Source organism: Pristiophorus japonicus, chromosome 6 (assembly GCF_044704955.1).
Source record: "Pristiophorus japonicus isolate sPriJap1 chromosome 6, sPriJap1.hap1, whole genome shotgun sequence".
NCBI classification, from domain to species: domain Eukaryota; kingdom Metazoa; phylum Chordata; class Chondrichthyes; family Pristiophoridae; genus Pristiophorus; species Pristiophorus japonicus.
The window spans coordinates 159357503-159378812 of record NC_091982.1 but is presented as its reverse complement, the minus strand read 5'-3'; the positions used below and the strand labels follow the sequence as shown (position 1 = coordinate 159378812).

The 21310-nt window shown below is 47.8% G+C and overlaps 1 protein-coding gene and 1 pseudogene across 1 annotated transcript in view; both read left to right on the top strand.

Moving 5' to 3' along the window:
• Positions 1-20644, top strand: part of espnla (espin like a) — a 122521-nt gene extending 101877 nt beyond the window's left edge. Inside the window, exons 6-11 of the mRNA XM_070884042.1 lie at positions 4468-4626; positions 5543-5663; positions 6729-6859; positions 9032-9121; positions 13992-14192; positions 18905-20644. Coding sequence (XP_070740143.1) covers positions 4468-4626; positions 5543-5663; positions 6729-6859; positions 9032-9121; positions 13992-14192; positions 18905-20644 — 2442 coding nt within the window. The remainder of the gene's footprint in view (positions 1-4467; positions 4627-5542; positions 5664-6728; positions 6860-9031; positions 9122-13991; positions 14193-18904) is intronic.
• Positions 10137-10368, top strand: LOC139266372 (U2 spliceosomal RNA; annotated as a pseudogene).
• Positions 20645-21310: the final 666 nt, after the last annotated feature.

Here is a 21310-nt window from a genome sequence, read left to right as displayed (position 1 = left end):
TCATTTGATCTGTTTAAGAAATGCCAAATCAGTGAGTTTGCAGACCCTGACTCCATCAGAGAGTTCAGCGGGTGGCTAAGCTCAGACCTGAGGACGGTGCACAGCCTGAGACTGTAAGTTTCACAACTAAAGCTGGGTTAGCCTGTCAACAGCTTCACTACTGGTCCGCAGATAAGTGCTACAGGTAATGTGGGCAGCCTCTCTGTGCAACCCCTGGGACCTTTCCTGGACTTGTGTTACACCCAGGGGCGTGAAGATTCACACCAATGTTTGGTTGGTTGCGAAAGATAATCCATCGGATTCCTGTTCAACCGTGTAACTGATGACTGCCGTGTCGGTGACGAGCACCGTGTAACTGACAAGCACCGTGTAACTGCCGAGTACTTGGTAACAGGTGAGTACCACATACTGTGTACAGAGGGATCGCATGTAACTGAGGAGCACTGAGCAACTGCTGTGTAATTGACCAACACCAAGTAACTGGCAAACACCATGTAACTGAGGAAAGCTGTTAGCAGGAGAGTACCATGAAATGGGCAGGTGCTGTGTGCCATGTAACTGCTGAGTACCATGTAACTGAAAAGTGCCATGTAAGAGCCAAGCACATGTAACTGACAAGCACTCTGTTAGAGGCAACAATTACATAACGGAAGAACAGTGTGGAAGGAGTTAATGCTGTGTAGTGGATGTGATACGTCCTTACTACACAGTATAAATGCACACGAGGCCCATGCTTGAGAGAAGGTCAGTCTGTGACCTGTCCTTTATTCCTTAGCACTCAAGTGCTGAAGGTGGGTGGAGCTTCCCCTTTTATACCTGAAGGTCCAGGTTAGGAGTGTCTCCCACTAGTGGTCAGTGTTCTCACGGTGTACAACTTAGGTCAGTTTATACATGGGTTACAATGCTGGTTGAATACATGACAGGATGGGTGCTGAGTAATGGGTGAATGGTGTGTAATAGGTGAATGGTGTGTAATGGGTGAATCGTGTGTAACGGGTGAAATGTGTGTAACAGGTGAAACGTGTGTAACGAGTGAATGGTGTGTAATGGGTGAAAGGTGTGTAATGGGTGAATGGTGTGTAATGGGTGAATGGTGTGTAATGGGTGAATGGTGTGTAATGGGTGAATGGTGTGCAGTGGGTGGGCGCTGTGTACGGCGAGCTATCTATTTTCTGTAATCAGTCACTCAATCATTCGTTCTATTTCAACCCGAGGTACCATCAATGTTTTGTAGTTTTTGATAAGTATTTCTGCGACAGAACACAGATGGCCATTTTAGTCAAGCATTGCTGTTGGTGAGGAAGATAAAACAAGTGGTGCCGGGAACGACAATCAAGGTGAAGGAAGGAGCTGACTCTTCCTTTGGATTTTGTGTCAAATTCCAGCACACACACAATAAAAGTTAGGAATAAGAAGAAACATCTGGATGAACTTAGTATTACCCTGCTAAAGGGCTGTAATTGACAGGCGTGGCTTGTCCCAATGGGTCTGTAGTTAACGGAGTGGGGGTGGAGTAAGGCGTCCCATTGTCAATTAGCTTTACTTACATGTCAGTGACCAGATAAAGGGCTTTGATTGGGTTGTCACAGTTGGTTGGAAATCTCTTCTCCTTTGTTGAGAAACCCGAGGGCTGATTTTTCTGAGGACACACTCCTGATGTGTGCCGTTGGTAGGAACGTTCCCCTGTCTGTGACCTGTACTTGTAAAATTGGCCACTAGCTACAAACAAGCCAGTTAGATCCTCACAACAATCACAAGTGGGAAGCAACGACCTCTGACCAGGGGAGTGAATATAAACACTTTAGACCCATGAAAATGTGGGTGCAGAAATGGTGCAATTTGAACTGGGGGAGGAACGTGATGCGGAACCCATTTCCCCTCTTTTTTGGCCACATCTCAAAATTCCCTGGGGGCAAGAGATGCTTCTTCTCTTCCGCCCCACACCCCCCAGCTCCGTTGCTCATTGTTGGAGGGAGAAATTGGTGTTCTCTGAGAAATCCTGCCAAATCCTCCCAGCGTAAAGTATTCCTGCTGGGCCCAGGCGGGCATCAGTGTGGTCTCCAAGAGAATGGGTGCCATTAGGAAAGTGGCAGATCAATGAAGGAGCATCTCAGAAGGGAACACTTGATCTTCAGACACTTTGGCAAAAGCAGGCTGCATGCTCTCTCTTCCCCTGCAAAATGAGTGATACGGTATTATTCCAAAACTGGAAGCCGTCTGATGCATCCCATTGATGCAAATGAGCCTGGCCATGGGATTTTGGACAAGGTCAACACTGGGTCAGACTGGCAAGTGAGGGCATCTGACGAAGCAGAATTTTGAAGCTTAGAATTTTAACATTTGAATATGTTCCATTGTTGTTTTTAATTTTAAGGTTTATTTCTTTCCTAAACCTTTAAAGGGTCAGAATCCAATGCTGTGTAACATTATGTGACCAGAAGGAAAGTTTTAACGGCAATAATAAAACTGCAATAAAACATTGGGCCACTTTCAATCCACTGCCAAGTGTCAATAATTGGTAAGCTTACTTAAAGAGGCCACAGGGCAATTGGTGTAGGAAACAAAATATGTGACATCAATGCAGGATGCTCCTCTCCGATTAAGGCTGAAGTATATTGTTGGGAGCTTTAATCTGTATCTAACCCATGCAGTACCGGATACGGGAGTGTTTGATGGGACAGTGTTGAGGGAGCTTTACTCTCTATCTAATCTATTCTGTGCCTTATATTGGCGTGCTTGATGGGGCAGTGTAGAAGGAGCTTTACTGTGTGTTTAACATCATGGGGCTAAAATTCCGGCCTCGCCGGGTCCGTATGGAATACATTCGGACCCGGCGAGGCCCCGCAAAAGCCAGTTTTCGGCGCGCAATGCGCATGCGCTGAATACCAGCTTTTACGATCTGTCAAGTTTTGGCTTGACAGATCGAACACAACCCCGGGAGAAAGACATTCGCGCTGATGAGATTGTGGTATTTGCCCAACTTTTGCCCAGCGAATGTCCTGAAAACTCTTGTGCCTGGCAAAAGCAGGCGCATAGCCTACTTTTACCAGTGTAAGAGTTTTAAAACATATAAAAATAAAATTTAAAAACACATGTTAAAAACCCTGTCCACTAAGGTCAGTTTATTTTAAACCCTATGAAAACACTTAAAAAAAAAATGCAAAACATTATTTTTTCTAAAACATTTAATGAACTTTAATTTCAATTAATTTTAATAATTTGAGGTGTGTTTTTTATTTGTTCTGTTGTGTTTAATGTGCTTGTTTTTTTTTTGCTCATTGGTAGCAATAAAAACTCGTACATATGGAGCTCTCATTGCTATTAATGAGATCATCATCATAGGCAGTCCCTCGAAACGAGGATGATTTGCTTCCACGCTAAAAAAGGATGAGTTCACAGGTGTTTCAATGAAGGACCTAATATTCCAGGTCCTGAACTACACCCTGAAGGGTGGAAGATGCCTGTGCGTGGATTTTTTTAACGTGTGGTGGCCATTGCACACCAGCCACCACACGGGCTTGACAGAGCTAGGTCTTGGTCCAGTGGCAAGGGTTATCCAAGACGACTGGAGACCAGCACGGACCTAGTGCGCACACATATCGCAGTGTGTACTGTACCTGATTGGTTGTGCAGTCACACATGACTGCACCTTCTGCATTCGAACCTCGAGGACGGGAGTGTGCTTTGCAGCGCGGGAAGAAAGGCCTCCCACTGCAATCACAGGTACCTCCGGGACCACCAGGTAAATTCGTTAAAATTCTCGGGTCGAAGGCACTTGTCCGAAGGAAGCCTGCGACCGGAATTTCAGGCCCATTCTGTATCTAGCTTGTGTTGTAACCAACATGTGAGTGCTTGATTGTACAGTGTACAGAAAGCTTTTCTTTGTACTTGAGCTGGGAGTGCAGGCTCTGTCTGATTGGATGAGCTAAGATGGAGCTTTCTTTCCTGTTCCCATTTTTAAATCTCCCTTTTCTCGGCTTGTGGGGAATTGTCTGACTATGTAATGTTCACACCATCTGGCACCATTTGTGAAATTGTGAGCTTCTGCCTCAAGATTGTGACATTATGCAGTATGTATTGTGTCAATAATTACTGCAGTAATGACATTCCTGCATTAAATCTGAGGGCAGGAGTTGTACTCTTAATAGAGGAACTTCTCCAAAGCTATGCACAATGGGATAGCCCTGTATCCATAGGGTGCCAAAGAAAACATCTGTAGCTCTTATACCCAAACAGGCTGTGAAGGAGGAGAAACATACACAGGAAAACGAAAAGGAAGACAGGGAAAAGGGAGAATATCTTTATCTTCTGTGAAATTTCTATGTTATAGGTGCGATATAAGTGCAAGTTGTTGTTTGTTTATGGTGTGCAGCACTCTCCTGCACTGGTTAGTTGTTCTCGGGTCTTGTCCGATGTTTCTGGCTCTGGTTAATGTCGATCTCTGACCGGTTTCTGCTTCATTTCCAGCCTCCGCTAGATGACCCCCCGGCTGCTGTGCAGAGGCAAGAATCGATTCGGAGAACAAAGAGCATTGTGAGACAGCAGAGCGGCGGTGACTACTACCGGTCAATCAACGAGGGCCGCAGGGAGTCACGGGACTTTCACAAAGGAATGGAGAATGGCAAGGTAAGGCAGGTTCGGCCCTGTCGTACGTTCGACCTTCAAAGTCACAGGCACTTTACAACTAGACTTTCTCAGCATCTTCAGTTACTGTCTCCTCTAATAAGGTGCTGTCTCGGGTTTGTAGTTTGTAGTGTGTCATTTATGTATGCTTGAAGTTACTAGCCACCAGGTGGCCCCACTGTCGGTGGTCATTGGGCTGTACGCACGTGTGTGCAGCCCAGGTATAAAATGCAAGCCATCATGTAAGGTAATCACTTTGGGCCCTCATAAAGCACAGCCAGGTTTGTACCTGTGTTAGTTTACAGTATTCAGTCTATCGAGTTATTACGTGCATAACATAGTGTACTCCCAGTCTGGACTGAGAGTGCTTTTGTTTACCCTCACAAGGACGCAGACCAGCAGTCCACATAAGGACATAGCAAATAGGAGCAGGAGCAGGCCAGTTGACCCCTCGAACCTGCTCTGCCATTCAATAAGTTCATGGCTGATCTGATCTTGGCTTCAACTCCACTTCCCTGCCCACTCCCCATAACCCTTGACTCCCATACCGTTCAAAAATCTGTCTATCTCCACCTTAAATATATTCAATGACCCAGCCTCCACAGCTCTCTGGGTTAGAGAATTCCATAGATTTGCGACCCTTTGAGAGAAGAAATTTCTCCTCATTTCCGTTGTAAATGGGCGGCCCCTTATTCTGAAATGCTGCCCCCTAGTTCTGTGAAACCGTTATCGATTTTTCAGGTGTTAAATGGTTTAAAGTGGCCGGTGCCGTCACTGACTTGAGCTTCATGGATGTAGAGGTTAATAGTGAGATTGACAGTGAGGCATGCCTCTTGCACAACCGCAGTGTTTGTCCTGCCATGGGGTGGTGCTGCAGTGAATGGACAGCTCCCTCACTCTGCATCTGATTTCATTTCAGAGAACAATCCTGGTGAAAGCTGTGTCTGCTCCAATAGCTCCACAACCGCAGCCACCTGGAGCCTCACCATTGCTACCACCGGCCCCAGTACTGCCAAGGCACAACAATCAGAACTCAAGTGGTGAGTATAATCAGTTCAAGCCTCCTTTTTGTCTCTCTGTCTGTTTTTCGTTCTTCTGCTGCTCTGCAAAACTGCTAAGGAAAGCACTGTGGGTCCGAGTTAGCCTGCCATTGTCTCTCACTGATGTGGGGCTGCCTTTAAACCCTCACGGTAGCAATATCTGATCCTGCCCCGGAATACACCTGCAAGTGTGAAATTAATTTGAGTTGTCCTGCCTTGCAACTTGATTAAGGATGAATCTCAAGGTTGTCGCAGTGGGAGAGCTTGGCTCGCATGCCAGCCACGCATGTATTGGATCACTGTGTGGCAAAACTCGCTTTTCCTTAAACATTCACTCCCTCCACCACCGGTGCACCGTGGCTACAGTGTGTACCCTCTACAAGAGGCGCTGCAGCAACTCACCAAGGCTTCTTTGGCAGCAGCTCCAAAACCTGGGACCTCCACTTCATTGAAGGACAAGGGCAGCAGGTGCATGGGAACGCCATCATCTCCAAGTTCCCCTCCAAGTCACACACCATCCCGGCTTGGAAAAGATTTCCTGTTCCTTCATCATCGCGAGGTCAAAATCCTGGGACTCCCTCCCTAACAGCACTGTGGGAGTATCTTCACCACACGGACTGCAGCAGTTCAAGAAGGCGGCTCACCACCACCTTCTCGAGGGCAATTAGGGATGGGCAATAAATGCCGGCCTTGCCAGCGACGCCCACATCCCATGAACGAATAACAAAAAATAAGTTTCTCTCACAGCAAACATAACAAAAATGATAGCTGTTGTATCATTTTAAAAAAATACTGTATCCTTTCTATTGCTCCATGTAGTCACACTTCAAATGGTTCCGTGGCCAGGTCTGATCTGAAGCCAGGCTGACATAAGGCTTCCTGCAGCAAGGCTAGATCTTTGTCCTTTTGCTTTTATTCTCAGTCCTCTTGTGTCTCGGTTGACGAGACCTCCTGCGGCCAAGCTGAATTGTAGCTTGTTGTGGCCAGGCTGACGAGAGGCCTCCTGCGGCAAAGCTGAGATTTCCTTTTTCCATTTGAGTTATGATCTGTTTTCTTTCTCTGAAGGTGGGAAGCCCTTTAACATAGTACGTCCCACCGAGAACATCAACGCTGCCCTCTTTGCGGAACTCAAGTCAGGAACGTCATTAAAATCTGCAAGTTTTGGCACCTTGTTCGTAGGCACTGTAACACAGACGGTAGGTCATTCTGAGGAAAGAGCGTATCATGCACCATCTCACACACACACACACACATACACAGGAGCATCTTGAAGGAAAGGTTTAGGCAGGGAGTTCCAGAGCTTATGGCCTAGGCAACACAATCAGGGTTGCTCAGGAGGGAAGAATTGGAGGAGCACAGATATGTCAGGGGGTTGTGGGGCTTGAGAAGATTACAGAGATAGGGAGGGGCGAGGCCATGGAAGGATTTGAAAGGAAGGATGAAAATTTTGAAATCGAGGCGTTGTTTAACCGGAAACCAATATAGATCAGCGAGCACAGGGGTGATGGGTGAGCAGGATTTGGTGCGAGTTAGGACACAGGCAGCCGAGTTTTGGATCACCTCTAGTTTACATTGGGTAGAATGTGGGAGGCCAGCCAAGAATGCGTTGGAATAGTCAAGACTAGAGGTAGATGGATGAGGTCTTCAGCAGCGGATGAGCTGAGGTAAGGACGGAGATGGGCGATGTTATGGCGGTGGAAATAGGTGGTCTTAGTTATGCTGTGTCTATGTGGTCGAAAGCTCATTTCAGAGTCAAATATGTCACTAGGTTGCGAACAGTCTGGTTCAGCCTCAAACAAGAATTGGGAAGAGGGATGGAGTCAGTGGCTAGGGAATGGAGTTTGTGACGGAGACCGAAAACAATGGCTTCGGTCTTCCCAATATTCAATTGGAGCAAATTTCTGCTCATCCAGAACTGGATGTCGGACAAGCAGTCTGGCAATTTAGAAACTGTGAAGGGGTCGAGCGAAGTGATAGTGAGGTAGAGCTGGATGTCATCAGCGTACATGTGGAAATTAACACTGAGTTTCCGGATGATGTCTCCAAGGGGCAACATGTAGATAAAAAATAGAAGGGGGCCAAGGATAGATCATTGGGGGACACCAGAGGTAACGATGTGGGAGTGGGAAGAGAAGCTATTGCAGATGATTTTCTGGCTATGATTGGATAAATAAGAATGGAACCAGGCGAGTGCAGTCCCACCCAGCTGGATGACGGTGGAGAGGTGTTGGAGAAGGATAGAGTGGTCAACCGTGTCAAAGGCTGCAGACAAGTCAAGAAGAACGAGGAGGGATGGTTTGCCTTTGTCACAGTCAAAGGATGTCATTAGTGATTTTGATGAGAGCCGTTTCGGTATTGTGACATGCGCAGAAACTGGATTGGAGGAATTAAAACATGGAATTGTGGGAAAGATTGGCATGGATTTGGGAGACGACAACACGTTCAAGGACTTTGGACAGCAAAGGGAGGTTGGAGATGGGGTGGCAGTTTGCAAGAACGGAGGGGGTCAAGGGTTGTTTTTTTGAAGAGAAGGGTGATGATGGCAGATTTGAAAGAGAGGGGGACAGTACCTGAGGAGAGAAGCGTTAACAATGTCAGCTAACATGGGAGCCAGAAAAGGAAGTTGGGTGGTCAGCAGTTTGGTGGGAATAGGGTCAAGGGAGCAGGAAGTGGGTCTCATGAACAGGGTGAGTTCCGAAAGGTCATGAGGTGAGATCGGAAAGAAACTGGAAAAAGATGTGAGGTCAGGGCTAGGGCAGGGGTGATCCTTAGAGACTGTTTGGCCCGGTGGGCTAGGGGAAAGAAGGGAAGAGACAGAGCCAGCCGAACGGATGGTCTCAATCTTAGAGACAAAGAAGTCAATGAGCTCCTCACACTTATTGTCAGAGGTGAGAGTGGAGACTGGGGAGAGGGCTTTAAAAAAATGGTTAGCAATGGAGAATAGGCCCTGGGATTTATCTTTACATTCCAGAATGATTATGGAATAGTGAGCGATTTTGGCAGACGAGAGCAGGAACCCGATAGTGCTTTATGTGATCCAGCCAGATCTGGCGGTGAATGGCTAAACCAGTAGTCCGCCAGATCCATTCAAGTCTACGCCCCTTGGACTTAAGGGAGTGAAGATCAGGGTTGTACCAGGGAGAATGGCCAGGGTGAGAGAGAGTAATTGTTTTAACAGGGACTAGGGAATCAAAGGTGCTGGTGAGGGTGTGACTGAACAGATTGGTAGCTGCAGAGATGCAGATACACATGCATCAAGTAGTGTGTTCACCACTCACTCTCACACATACTGAGTGACTGTAATGTTTGTGTGCTGCGATTGACTAGGATGGTGTGACTGTTATTTTTAATCATTTCTTTGGTTGCAGACTGGCCACAGGAGTAAAAGCTCGAGTAGTAGTTTGGAGGGAGAACCGCTGTCAGAACCTCACAAATCCAACATTGCAGTAACTGAGGAGGTGAGGAGCAGGGGAGGTGGAGGAGCAAGGGGGGCAGGGGTGTGGGGGGGGAGGAGAGAGGAGCAAGGGAGGTGAGGAGCAGTGAAGTGGGAGGAAGCAATGGGGGAGGAGAGAAGCGGGGGGGGGGGAGGAGCAGGGGAGGGAAGTATAGGTGGGGAGCAGTAAGATGGTGAACAGTGAGGTGGGATGGGGGGAGCAATTTATAGCGGGGGGGGTGGAGCAGGGTAGGGAATGGGAGCGGTTGCGGGTGAGGAACAGGGGAGGGGAGTGGAGGAGCAGGGGATGTGGGGAGCAGTGAGATGGGGAACAGTAAGATGGGGAGCAGGGGAAGAGAGGGGGAAGGACTGCGGGGGGGTGGGGGGGGGCGGGAGGAGCAGGGGAGGGAATGAGAGGAGCAGGGGGGTGGGGAGGGGGGAGCAAGGGAGGGGAATGGAAGAACAGGGGAGGGGAGGAGAGGAGCGGGGTGGGGGGGAGGAGGAGGGGAGGAGAGGAGCGGGGGGGGGAGCAGGGGAGGGGAATGGAAGAACAGGGAAGGGGAGGAGAGGAGCAGGGGGGGGAGCAGGGGAGGAGAGGTGGGGAGCAGTGAGATGGGGAACAGTGCGGTGGAGTGGGGGGGAGCAATGAGGGGAGGGGAGGAGCAGGGAAGGGGAGGGAGTGGGGGGAACGGTAGCATAGTGGTAATATAACTGGACCAGTAATCCAGAGGTCTGGACTAAGGATCACGAGTTCAAATTCCACCATAACAGCTGGGGAATTTAAATGCAGTTAATTAAGCAAATCTGGAATAAAACTAGTATCAGTAATGGTGATCATGAAACTACCGGATTGTCGTAAAAACCCATCTGGTTCACAAATGTCCTTTAGAGAAGGATATCTGCCGTCCTTACCCGGTCTGGCCTATATGTGACTCCAGACCCAAATGTGGTTGACTCTTAACTGCCCTCTGAAATGCCCTAATAAGCCACTCAGTTTTAACAAACTGCTACGAGAAATGATAAGAATAATAAACCCGGACATCGCTTCTCGGCCTTTTGGCTAAGATCATGCATAACTGACCTGACCAGCCACCATGACCTCCGGGTGGTTCTCCCTGGATCAGGAAGGTATATGCTTGCTTTTTTGGAAACAGGAGGTGGGTGGGGTGGCTTGACCCATCCACCTCCACGGAGGTGTGTGGGGGACCTGACCCATCCACCTCCATGGCACGAACCTGGTATTGCAGTACTTCCAGGAACGGTGCAGTGGCTCTAGGCCTTTTGGCTAAGAGCATTGGCGCAGAGTGATCCTTGGCGTGTGCAAGGTGACCTCTGGCGTTTGTGATTTGACAAAGAATTGGAACGATTGGCTACGAATTTCCAAAAAAAAAAAAAAACCCGGACAGACCACCCGGGATCGACCTCGGCACCGGCTTCAGCCATGACTACGGCACGCCCAGCCCAGTCGACCCTGCAAAGTCCTTCTCATTAACATCTGGGGACTTGTGCCATAATTGGGAGAGCTGTCCCACAGGCTTGTCAAGCAACAGCCTGACAGAGTCATACTCACAGAATCATACCTTTCAGCCAATCCCAGACTCCTCCATCACAATCCCTGGGTATGTCCTGTCCCACCGGCATACAGTCGGAAAGGAATTGACCTGGGAGTCCTCAACATTGACTCCGGACCCCATGAAGTCTCATGGTATCTGGTCAAGCACGGTCAAGGAAACCTCCTGCTGATTACCACCTAGATCCTTCCATCAGCTGATGAATCAGTACTCCTCCATGTTGAACACCACTTGGAAGAAGCACTGAAGATAACAAGGGCACAGAATGTACTCTGGGGGGAGGACTTCATTGTCCAGCACCAAGAGTAGCTCGGTTGCGCCACTACTGACCAAGCTGGCCGAGTCCTGAAGGACATAGCTGCCAGACTGGGCCTGCAGCAGGTTGTGAGAGAACCAACACAAGGGAAAAATCTACTTGACCTCGTCCTCACCAAATCTACCTGTCACAGATGCATCTGTCCATGACAGTATTGGTAGCAGTGACCACCGCACAGTCATTGTGGAGACAAAGTCCTGTCTTCACACTGAGGACACCATCTATCGTGTTGTGTGGCACCACCACAGTACTAAATGGGTTAGGTTCAGAACAGATCTAGCAGCTCAAAACTGGGCATCCACGAGGCGCTGTGGGCCATCAGCAGCATTGTATTCCACCACAATCTGTAACCTCATGGCCCAGAATATCCCTCACTCTACCCTACCATCAAACTAATAACAGCCTGCCAGGAGCAACACCAGGCGTACCTAAAAATGAGGTGCCAACCTGGGGAAGCTGCAACACAGGACTACATGCATGCTGAAGAGCGGAAGCAGCATGCTATCGACAGGGCTAAGCGATCCCACATCTAACAGATCAGATCAAAGTTCTGCAGTTCTCCCACATCCAGTTGTGAATGGTGGTACACCATTAAACAACTAATGGGAGGAGTAGGCTCCATGAATATCCCCATCCTCAATGATGGAGCCCAGCACATGAGTGCAAAATACAAGCTGAAGCATTTGCAACCATCTTCGGCCAGAAGTGCCGATTGGATGATCCATATCGGCCTCCTCCTGAGGACCCCACCATCACAGAAGCCAGTCTTCAGCCAATTCGACTCACTCCACGTGATATCATGAAACGGCTGAGTGTACTGGATACAGCAAAGGCTATGGGCCCCGACAACATCCTGGCTGTCTTGCTGAAGACTTGTGCTCCAGAAATAGTCATGCCTCCAGCCAAGTTGTTCCAGTACAGCTACAACACTGGCATCTACCTGACAATGTGGAAAACTGCCCAGGTATGTCCCGTCCACAAAAACGCAGGACAATTACCGCCCCATCAGTCCACTCTCAATCATCAGCAAAGTGATGGAAGGTGTCGTTGACAGTGCTATCAAGTGGCACTTATTCACCAATAACCTGCTCATCGATGCCCAGTTTGGGTTCTGCCAGGACCACTCGGCTCCAGACCTCATAACATGGACAAAAGAACTGAATTCCAGAGGTGAGGTGAGAGTGACATCAAGGCAGCACTTGACCAAGTGTAGCATCAAAGAGCCCTAGTAAAACTGAAGTCATTGGGAATCAGAGGAATGACTCTCCACTGGCTGGAGTCATACCGACCACAAAGGAAGATGGTTGTGGTTGTTGGAGGTTGTCTCAGCCTCAGGACATCACTGCAGGAGTTCCTCAGGGCAGTGTCCTAGGCCCAATCATCTTCAGGTGCTTCATCAATGACCTGTGATGGAATACTCTCCACTTGCCTGGATGAGTGCAGCTCCAACAACATTCAAGAAGCTCGACACCATCCAGGACAAAGCAGCGTACTTGATTGACACCCCATCCACCACCTTAAACAGTCCCTCCCTTCACCACCGGCGTACCGTGGTTGCAGTGTTTACCAACTATTAGATACACTGCAATAACTCAACAAGGCTTCTTCAGCAGCATTTCCCAAACCTGCGACCTCTACCACCTAGAAGGACAAGGGCAGCAGGTGCATGGGAACACCACCACCTGCAAGTTCCCCTGCAAGTCACACATCATCCTGACTTGGAATTATATCGCCATTCCTTCATCGCCGCTGGGTCAAAATCCTGGAACTCCCTTCCTAAATAGCACTGTGGGAGTACCTTCACCACACGTGGATCTTGATGTCTAGGGGCAGTGCTGTATGGCAGGGTCAGGTTGGTGGAGGACCTTTGTCTTACGGATGTTTAGTGTAAGGCCCATGCTTTCGTACGCCTCAGTGAAGATGTTGACGAAGGCTTGAGTTCAGCCTCTGAATGTGCTCAGATGCAAGCATCGTCCACATACTGTAGCTCGACGACAGAGGATGGGACGGTCTTGGATCTAGCCTGGAGGCGACGAAGGTTGAACAGGTTCCATCGTATCGTTCCACTCCAGCGGGAAGCTTGTTGAGCGTGAGTTGGAGCATTGCAGCAAGGAAGATCGAAAAGAGGGTTGGCGCGATGACGCAGCCCTGCTTGATCCCGGTCCGGACGTTGATTGGGTCTGTGGTGGATCCGTTGGTAAGGATCATGGCTTGCATGTCATCGTAGAGCAGGCGGAGCATGTCGACAAACTTTTGGGGCCAATCGAAATGGAGGAGGACGCTCCTTAGTCCCTCGCAGTTAACAGTGTTAAAGGCCTTTGTTAGGTCAAAGAAGGCCATGTAGAAGGGCCGGTGCTGTTCCCTGCATTTCTCTTGCAGTTGTCGCGCTGTGAAGATGATGTCCATTGTACCCCGTAGTGGACGGAATTCTCATTGTGACTCTGGGAGGAGTTCCTCAGCCACAGGGAGAAGACGGTTGAGGAGGATTCTAGTGATGACTTTCCCAGTGGACGAAAACAGGGAGATTTCTCTGTAGTTACCGCATTTGGACTTGTCCCCTTTTTTAAAGATGTTTATGATTATGGCATCTGAGATCTCCAAGCATGCAGTCCACCTTCCAGATGAGAGCGATGAGGTCATGCATTCGTGCCAATAGTGCTTCTCCGCTATACTTTAGTGCCTCAGCAGGGATTCCATCTGCTCCTGATACCTTGATGTTCTTGAGCTGACGGATGGCCTTTTCTACCTTGTGCAGAACCAGGGTTTTGCTGAGATGGTGACAGATTTATAATTGGGTCTTTACTCTGATATTCTATAACCATATTTATAAAATTGATTTTTTAAATGGATTTAACTACATACAATTGCAGCGATGCAGTGTTCTAATATGAGATGACAGCAGGTTGGAAGGGAAGCCATAGATTACTGAGTTATAGAAATCAATTCACCTTCTCTTTTCTGATCCCAAAGTACTCAGAACCTTTTTATTGCAATCTTATCTCATACAGAGAGAAAACTTAAAGTCGAAACAGGAGTCGAAAGAGAATGGATTAGTGCCGCTCCACGTTGATGAGGCACCCTCTACTGATGTTGATTCACTGGTCCCCACACATGACGAGAAGGGGCGCCCCATCCCAGAGTGGAAACGCCAAGTTATGGTACGCAAACTGCAGGCACGACTGCAGGATGAAGAAGAGGAACGGAGAAAGGTGAGGTGGAGGTTTGCATGAGGAGCTTGCTGAGTATATCTCCGCTACTGTGTGTGTGTGTGTGTGTGTGTGTGTGTGTGACTCCAATATCAGCCTGATTTAAATACTCGGGAATAGTTAAGAAAGTTGAGCTTTAGGGAATTGACAAAACTGACCCAGGCAAATTCTTTCCTGTAGTGACAGGTTCAAATCGCAGGAGACACATGTAGTGAGGTTATCCACTTTGCTATGAGGTTATCCACTTTGGTTGTAAAAATGGAGAGACAGACTATTATCTGAATGGTGACAGATTAGGAAAAGGGGAGGTGCAATGAGACCTGGGTGTCATGGCACATCAGTCATTGAAGGTTGGCATGCAGGTGCAGCAGGCGGTTAGGAAAGCAAATGGCATGTTGGCCTTCATAGCGAGGGGATTTGAGTACAGGGGCAGGGAGGTGTTACTACAGTTGTACAGTGCCTTGGTGAGGCCACACCTGGAGTATTGTGTAGTTTTGGTCTCCTAACTTGAGGAAGGACATTCTTGCTATTGAAGGAGTGCAGCGAAGGTTCACCAGACTGATTCCCGGGATGGCGGGACTGACATATCAAGAAAGACTGGATCAACTGGGCTTGTATTCACTGGAGTTCAGAAGAATGAGAGGGGATCTCATAGAAACGTTTAAAATTCTGACGGGTTTGGACAGGTTGGATGCAGGAAGAATGTTCCCAATGTTGGGGAAGTCCAGAACCAGGGGTCACAGTCTAAGGATAAGGGGTAAGCCATTTAGGACTGAGATGAGGAGAAACTTCTTCACCCAGAGAGTGGTGAACCTGTGGAATTCTCTACCACAGAAAGTTGTTGAGGCCAATTCACTAAATATATTCAAAAAGGAGTTAGATGTAGTCCTTACTACTAGGGGGATCAAGGGGTATGGCGAGAAAGCAGGAATGGGATACTGAAGTTGCATGTTCAGCCATGAACTCATTGAATGGCAGTGCAGGCTCGAAGGGCCGAATGGCCTACTCCTGCACCTATTTTCTATGTTTCTATGTTTCTAAGTCATGAGGAACCGTGTCGCCCAAAAGAGTATTGAGTTATGGAATAAGGTACCAGGGAAGGACATTGAAGCAGACAGTATAAATAGTAGAGAGACAATTAGCTTTGTTTCTGGAGGGAAAGTAATTAAAAGATATATGAGAGTGTGTGTAGTTTGGGTTGAGCGATAAAGCGATATGTCATTAAGGGATATGGTGAGAGAATGGATAGTTATATTTGGTCCTGCAAAATGGGTCTGGTTTGTTGGGTCTATTGGACTCTTTCAATTCCAATTTTTAAGTTCTGATGACTTTTTTTGTATTTTAGTATATTCTTATCATTTCATACATAAAGGCAGTTCCTCAGACAATGCATCCTCAATTTAATGATCATGACGGATGCCATTTGGCCCATTGTGCCTGTGCTAGTGTCCCTGATGTTATGATGCCACACAGGACCGATGATGTCACCAGAGTCATTAAAGTTAAAGTAGATGATATTGAGTTGCCAAATAAATCTTTGTTCTTAAAGAATGGGGAAATCTCTACTTTGAGTGAGCACACTTGGAAAATTGGTCCTTTCAGTTGGCCCCTTAACACTACAGTGCACTGGTTAATAATGATAGTCTTGGGGCAAACATTGTGCATATAAGAGTGAGAAGTGATCTTATCAAGGACTTTAAACTGATAAAAGGATTGAATAGGGTATACAAACGCAAAATACTGCGGATGGTAGGTTATATATAGAGAAACTATTTCGTCTGGTGAGGCAATTTAGAAAACAGGAGCATAGTCTTAAAATTAGAGCTGGGCCTTTTAGGAGTGAAATCAGGAAGCACTTTTTCCACACAAAGGTTAATCGAAATCTAGAACTTGCTTCTCAGAAGGCTGTGGATACTGGGTTAATTGACCCATTATTAGGTAAGGGTATCAAGGGACATGGAGCATAGGTGGCTAAATGGGGTTGAGGTACAGATCAGCCACAACCTAAATAAATGAACAGGCTCAAGGGCCCGAATGGCCTACCTGTGTGCCTATGTTCCGTACAGTGCATTGCTGTGTATTCTTCATATCTTCAGTATTGGGACGCATTGCTGTGTGCCCAACAGAACTGCAGTTCTAGTTTATGTTGCTGTGCATTTTGTAGATCTGCGGGATCAGTGTGCGATATTGTGCATTTTTCAGGCTTGCACAGTGCATTGCTGTGTATTTGCAAACCCGCATTCTCCATGTATTTTGCAAACCAACATTCTTAATGTATATTGCTATGTATGTTGCAGATCTGCAGTCTCAGGATGTGTTTCTGTGTGTTTTGCATACTTGCGATGTCAGTGTGGATTTCTCTATTATGCAGACTTGCAGTCTCTGGGTGTGTTGCTGTGTATTTTGCCGACCTGCAATGTCAGTGTGAATTGTTATTGCATCGTGTTATATTTTTTAACCCATGTTTGGTATGTGTGCACAACCTTTAAGGATAAGGCTAATCTTGCAAACACAGAAACACGATTGGATTCCACGGGATTCATAAACATAATTTATAGTCTTTGAACTTTCTTTTAAGGGGCACTATTGTGCTCATTGAGCTGGGAGATGTCAGTGCTGGGAAATGGGCCACTTTCCCACTTCTTGCTCTCAGTCTCAACACCAAACACACACAAGTTAGACTCAACACAGATCAGAATAAAGCTCTCTTCTACACTGTCCCATCAAACATTCCCAGGTCAAGTATAACATTGGTTAGACATAGAATAAAGCGCCCACTCTGCTGTTTTAAATTGAACACATGCACGATAACTTCTGACAATGACATAAGGCTCAATTTTCCCCAGAGCTGATTTTTGGCGTACTTGAAGAGTTACGCCCATTTTTTGGGGGCCCAAGTACACCAAAAAAGAAATCATCCAAGTTTCCCCATTTGAATTCTTCATTTTGGCGTTGTCTAGCCTGTCGTTTAGTTTTGGGGGTGGAGCCCAAGATCTGCGCCAAAAAGAACAGTTGCCACGGTAGCCAGGGACACAATGCGGACTGAAAGTGAAACATGCAGCCAGTTCACAGCAACCTGCACAAGCACCTTACACATTGTAGCAACTTACCAAGCACATTAAACATTACAGCAACTTGCCTCCATTAAATTATTAAAATTTAATGACAAAAGTCTATCTCCCTGCACCCCCCCCCCCCCCGCCCCCCCACCGATTCCGGTTCCGGTCCCCACAGCTATCCCAGGCCGAATGGCCTTCCCCCCCTCCCGGTCCCCGCACCTATCCCTGGCCGAAGGGCCTTCTCCCTCCTGGTCCGCACACCTAACTATTCCTGAAAGGTTTTCCCCCGCCTCTCACCTCTCTGCTGCTGCTGTCCGGGCATCTGCTGCACTAATTTACTTACCTGGCCGATTTCCTCAACTCACCAGAAGGTTTTTTCACAGAGGCCACATACATCATCCTAAGAAGAATTGGAGTAAATTGGAGCTGGCCAAACTTGCTTAATTGGTGCTGGTGGCAGGTTACACCCCCATGGCACAAAAAAAACCTAACCTAAAAAAATTGTAACTAACTGAGTTACACTGGCGCACATTGATTGGGGAAACTTGTATTTTTTAACTTCGGCCAAAAAAAGCAGCACATGCCAAAACAACGGCGCAAATCACTGGGGAAAATTTAGCTCTATATTGTTCGATTGACCAGAGCATGAAAAAGGTTAGAGTGTGGGGAGGGTTAAAGTGATGCAGAATTTAGATTAACCCGAGGCTTGGGTTAGCTTAGCTTGGGGGGGGAGGATGGAGGGATAGAGCGAGTCAGGGTGGGGGAGGAAGTTAGAGTGATTCGGGGGGGTGGGTATAAAGAGACTCGGGGAGGGGGGGTTAGAGTGACTCGGGGGGGGGGGGGATTTAGAGTGACTTGGGGGGGGGGTTAGAGTGACTTTGGGGGGAATTTAGAGTGACTCGGGGGGGCGGGTTTAAAGAGACTCGGGGGGGGGGGGTAGAGTGACTCGGGGTGGGGGGGGTGGTTTAGAGTGACCCGGGGTGGGGGTGGGGAGGTTAGAGTGACCTGGGGGAAGGTGGTTAGAGTGATCCGTTGCAGGGGATTAGAGTGACCCGGGGTGAGGGTGGGGGTTAGTGACCCGGTGCGGGAGGGAGGTTTAGTGTGACCCGGGGGGGGTTAGAGTGACCCGGTGCGGGGGGTTTAGTGTGACCCGGGGGTGGGGGGGTTTAGAGTGACCCGGGGGTGGGGGGGGGGTTAGAGTGACTGGGGGGGGGGGGGTTAGTGTGACCCGGGGGGGGGGGGTTGTTAGAGTGACCCGGGGGGGGGGGGAAAGGGGGTTAGAGTGTCTCGGGTGTTGGGAGTGCCCCATTCCACTGCTCTGACATCTTTCACTTTCAGAAGCAGTAACAAATTGACCAATGATTAAGACTGATCAAAGATTGTTTTAGGTATGTTATGAATGAGCTGGGGAAATGGTCACCATTTGGCATTGTAAATTGGTAGAAACAAGTCCCAAAACCCTTACATATTAGAAGAACAAGATCCAAATAAAAGTGAACTGTCCGAGTTAAATGGAGACCATCAAGTGACCCCCTCGGGAGGTCACACCCTATTTATAGCATTCTGTTGCATTTGATTTGGAAGCTTGTCTTATCCTTAGTCGGGGAGTGTGGTGCGGACTGATGCTCCATTTCAAATGTTGTTTGTTCCGTCAAGCACAAAGGAAGTGGTTACCTACAGACGGAGATATGGAGGTTTTCCCAGGAACACAATGCCATATTGGGCCCATTTGGTGAGCTTCTGACTGAGGATGACCTCATCTACCTGGAGAAGCAGATCGAGACTGTCCAAGTGATGAAGAAGTGCCAGGAGTATGAGGGTGAGCTGAACCGGTTGGCGGTGCAACTGCGAACCATTCTCCCTGCCCCCATTGTCAACATTACAGTCAACACTCAGCTTTTGCATCAGGACGCAGGCAAGGAGGAGCACACGCCTCTGCCTGTGTGGTGCAACAGGATATCCGGGATTGTGAGGACTATGTCACTCCTCCTGTCAAATTTAAATGAAAAGGATCGCACGGACCCCGAAAGCAAGGAAATTACCAAAATGCCAAATGTGGAATTGGCAGCTGTCTTCACTCCAAGGGCTGACCAAGCGTCTTCAAGAATGAATCGGAACAAAGTGGAGAAGGAGATCCAGCAGTTTGGTGTGTCTGTACGCAGTCTCAGGGCAAACTTTGAAAGGCAATGTGTGACAAAAGAAAAAACGTTGGCATGCTTCGACGCACAGGGATGTCAGAAAGATATGGCAAAAGAAGACGAGAGCAATGGGAAGTCTTACTCTCATGGTTCTGAACGTAGAGATAGAGCTCAAAGTGCAGAAGGTACCCGTGTTGGCACCAGCATTGTTGAAGAAGAATCCTGGCACGAGGATGTCATTGGAGCTCAGCAGAGTAAGTTGACTAAAGCAGGACTACCCACTCCTCCACGGTCAGACGGCACGGAGTGCACCAGCGACTCAGTCATTGGCTCCAAGGATTATGTAGCAGAGGACAACACTCCACGTTCCCCTGTGACAGAGTCGACCAGTCTGAGGAAGGAACGAATAGTTGTGTTATTCCTGGGTCACTGGAAAAAGTCAACTTACACCATGTCTTTGAAAATGAAAGTCAAAGACATGCGTAAAGCTGCCAGCACTGAAAACAGCAGTGAACCAGCAAAAGGTGGAGAGATGACTGAAGCAGAGGAGAGTGGTCAAAAAACAGAGTCGGAAACACATCTGGAACCCCAGTCGAAGCAATCCATGCAAAACGGAAAACTTCGGCATCTGTTCCTGCAGCAAAAGACCATCACCAAACTCATTGGTAACTGGAGAAATATCATATCCAATGTTCCATCCAGGCAGATTAGGCGACTGAACCGCCAGAGAATCACCTACTCACCTGAGCAGTTTCTCCCTCGTGTCAATGGCATTCCCGTTGACTACAATAGCTTGACCCTTGACCTTTTCATGCTCGGATACTTTCACATCCTTGAACTCGACCTGCCCCCAGATGAAAGGAAAATGAGACATCTTCTGTGTTTCGAGGTGTTTGACCATTTGGGGAAGTTCAGTTGGGACTTGGTCCGTTCATTCCATAAGGAGGTCATTGAGGAGATCGATGCCGGCAAACGGGAATGGAAGAACGGGTTTGAAGACATTAAGCAAAGGTTCTTCAGCAACCCTGAAAACATGGCCGCTACAACTGACTTCTCCACACAGCAGGTGATGGCTGTGAGACAGGTGCCCAAAGTCATCGTGCAAAGTGCCACACCCGAAGAGGACGAAATGCCCACGGGGCAAGGCTGCTCCTCTGACCTCAGAGGTTTCAGCAATGATGAGATTTGCAAGTACATTGACAGAAGCTTTGCTTTCTGGAAGGACAAGGAAGCTGAAATTTTTGATTTTGAGGAGTAGGTTGAGGATGACTATCTGTTCTGATGGTGCAGTTGGAATTCTTCCAGCTGATGGGAGAACAGCAGGGGATGGCAGTCCTGCGGTGGCCCAAATGGATTCAAGTTTCAAAGAATTGGTCCTCTGTGACCTTAAATGAAGAGAACAGATTTTTTGATGTTTGTAAATTCTTTCGATGGTTGCGTTATAAGTTGAATCCTTTCCAGTGTACACTTCAGTTCTACCTTAATGTTAACAACCCAGCTAAAATCACTGAACTATCACCACTAGTCAGCAGAACTCTGTCGTTCACTCTTCATAATGAACCCACCATTACGGTAACCCTGAATCGGGCTAGTATTCCATTCATGTATATCTCTAGCGAGAACAATTGTGTCATTTCTGATGACAGAGGTCTGGCAAGACCACAGTTTAAAAAAAAGTAACAGATTGACGAACCAATCACCAACCGAACTGCATGCATTACCAAAAATAATTCTTCTTTCCAGATGTGCTGTCGGAGGTCCAACACATTCAGTATGCTAAATATAAACCACCTTGTAATATTGTGCTACCAATTGAGTCAAGCTCTTTGATAGCACTATCACTTGGCTCAGTTGGTTGCATTCTTGCGTCTGAGTTCCAGCCTGATTATGGACTTGAGCACATACTGTATGCTGATGCTTCAAT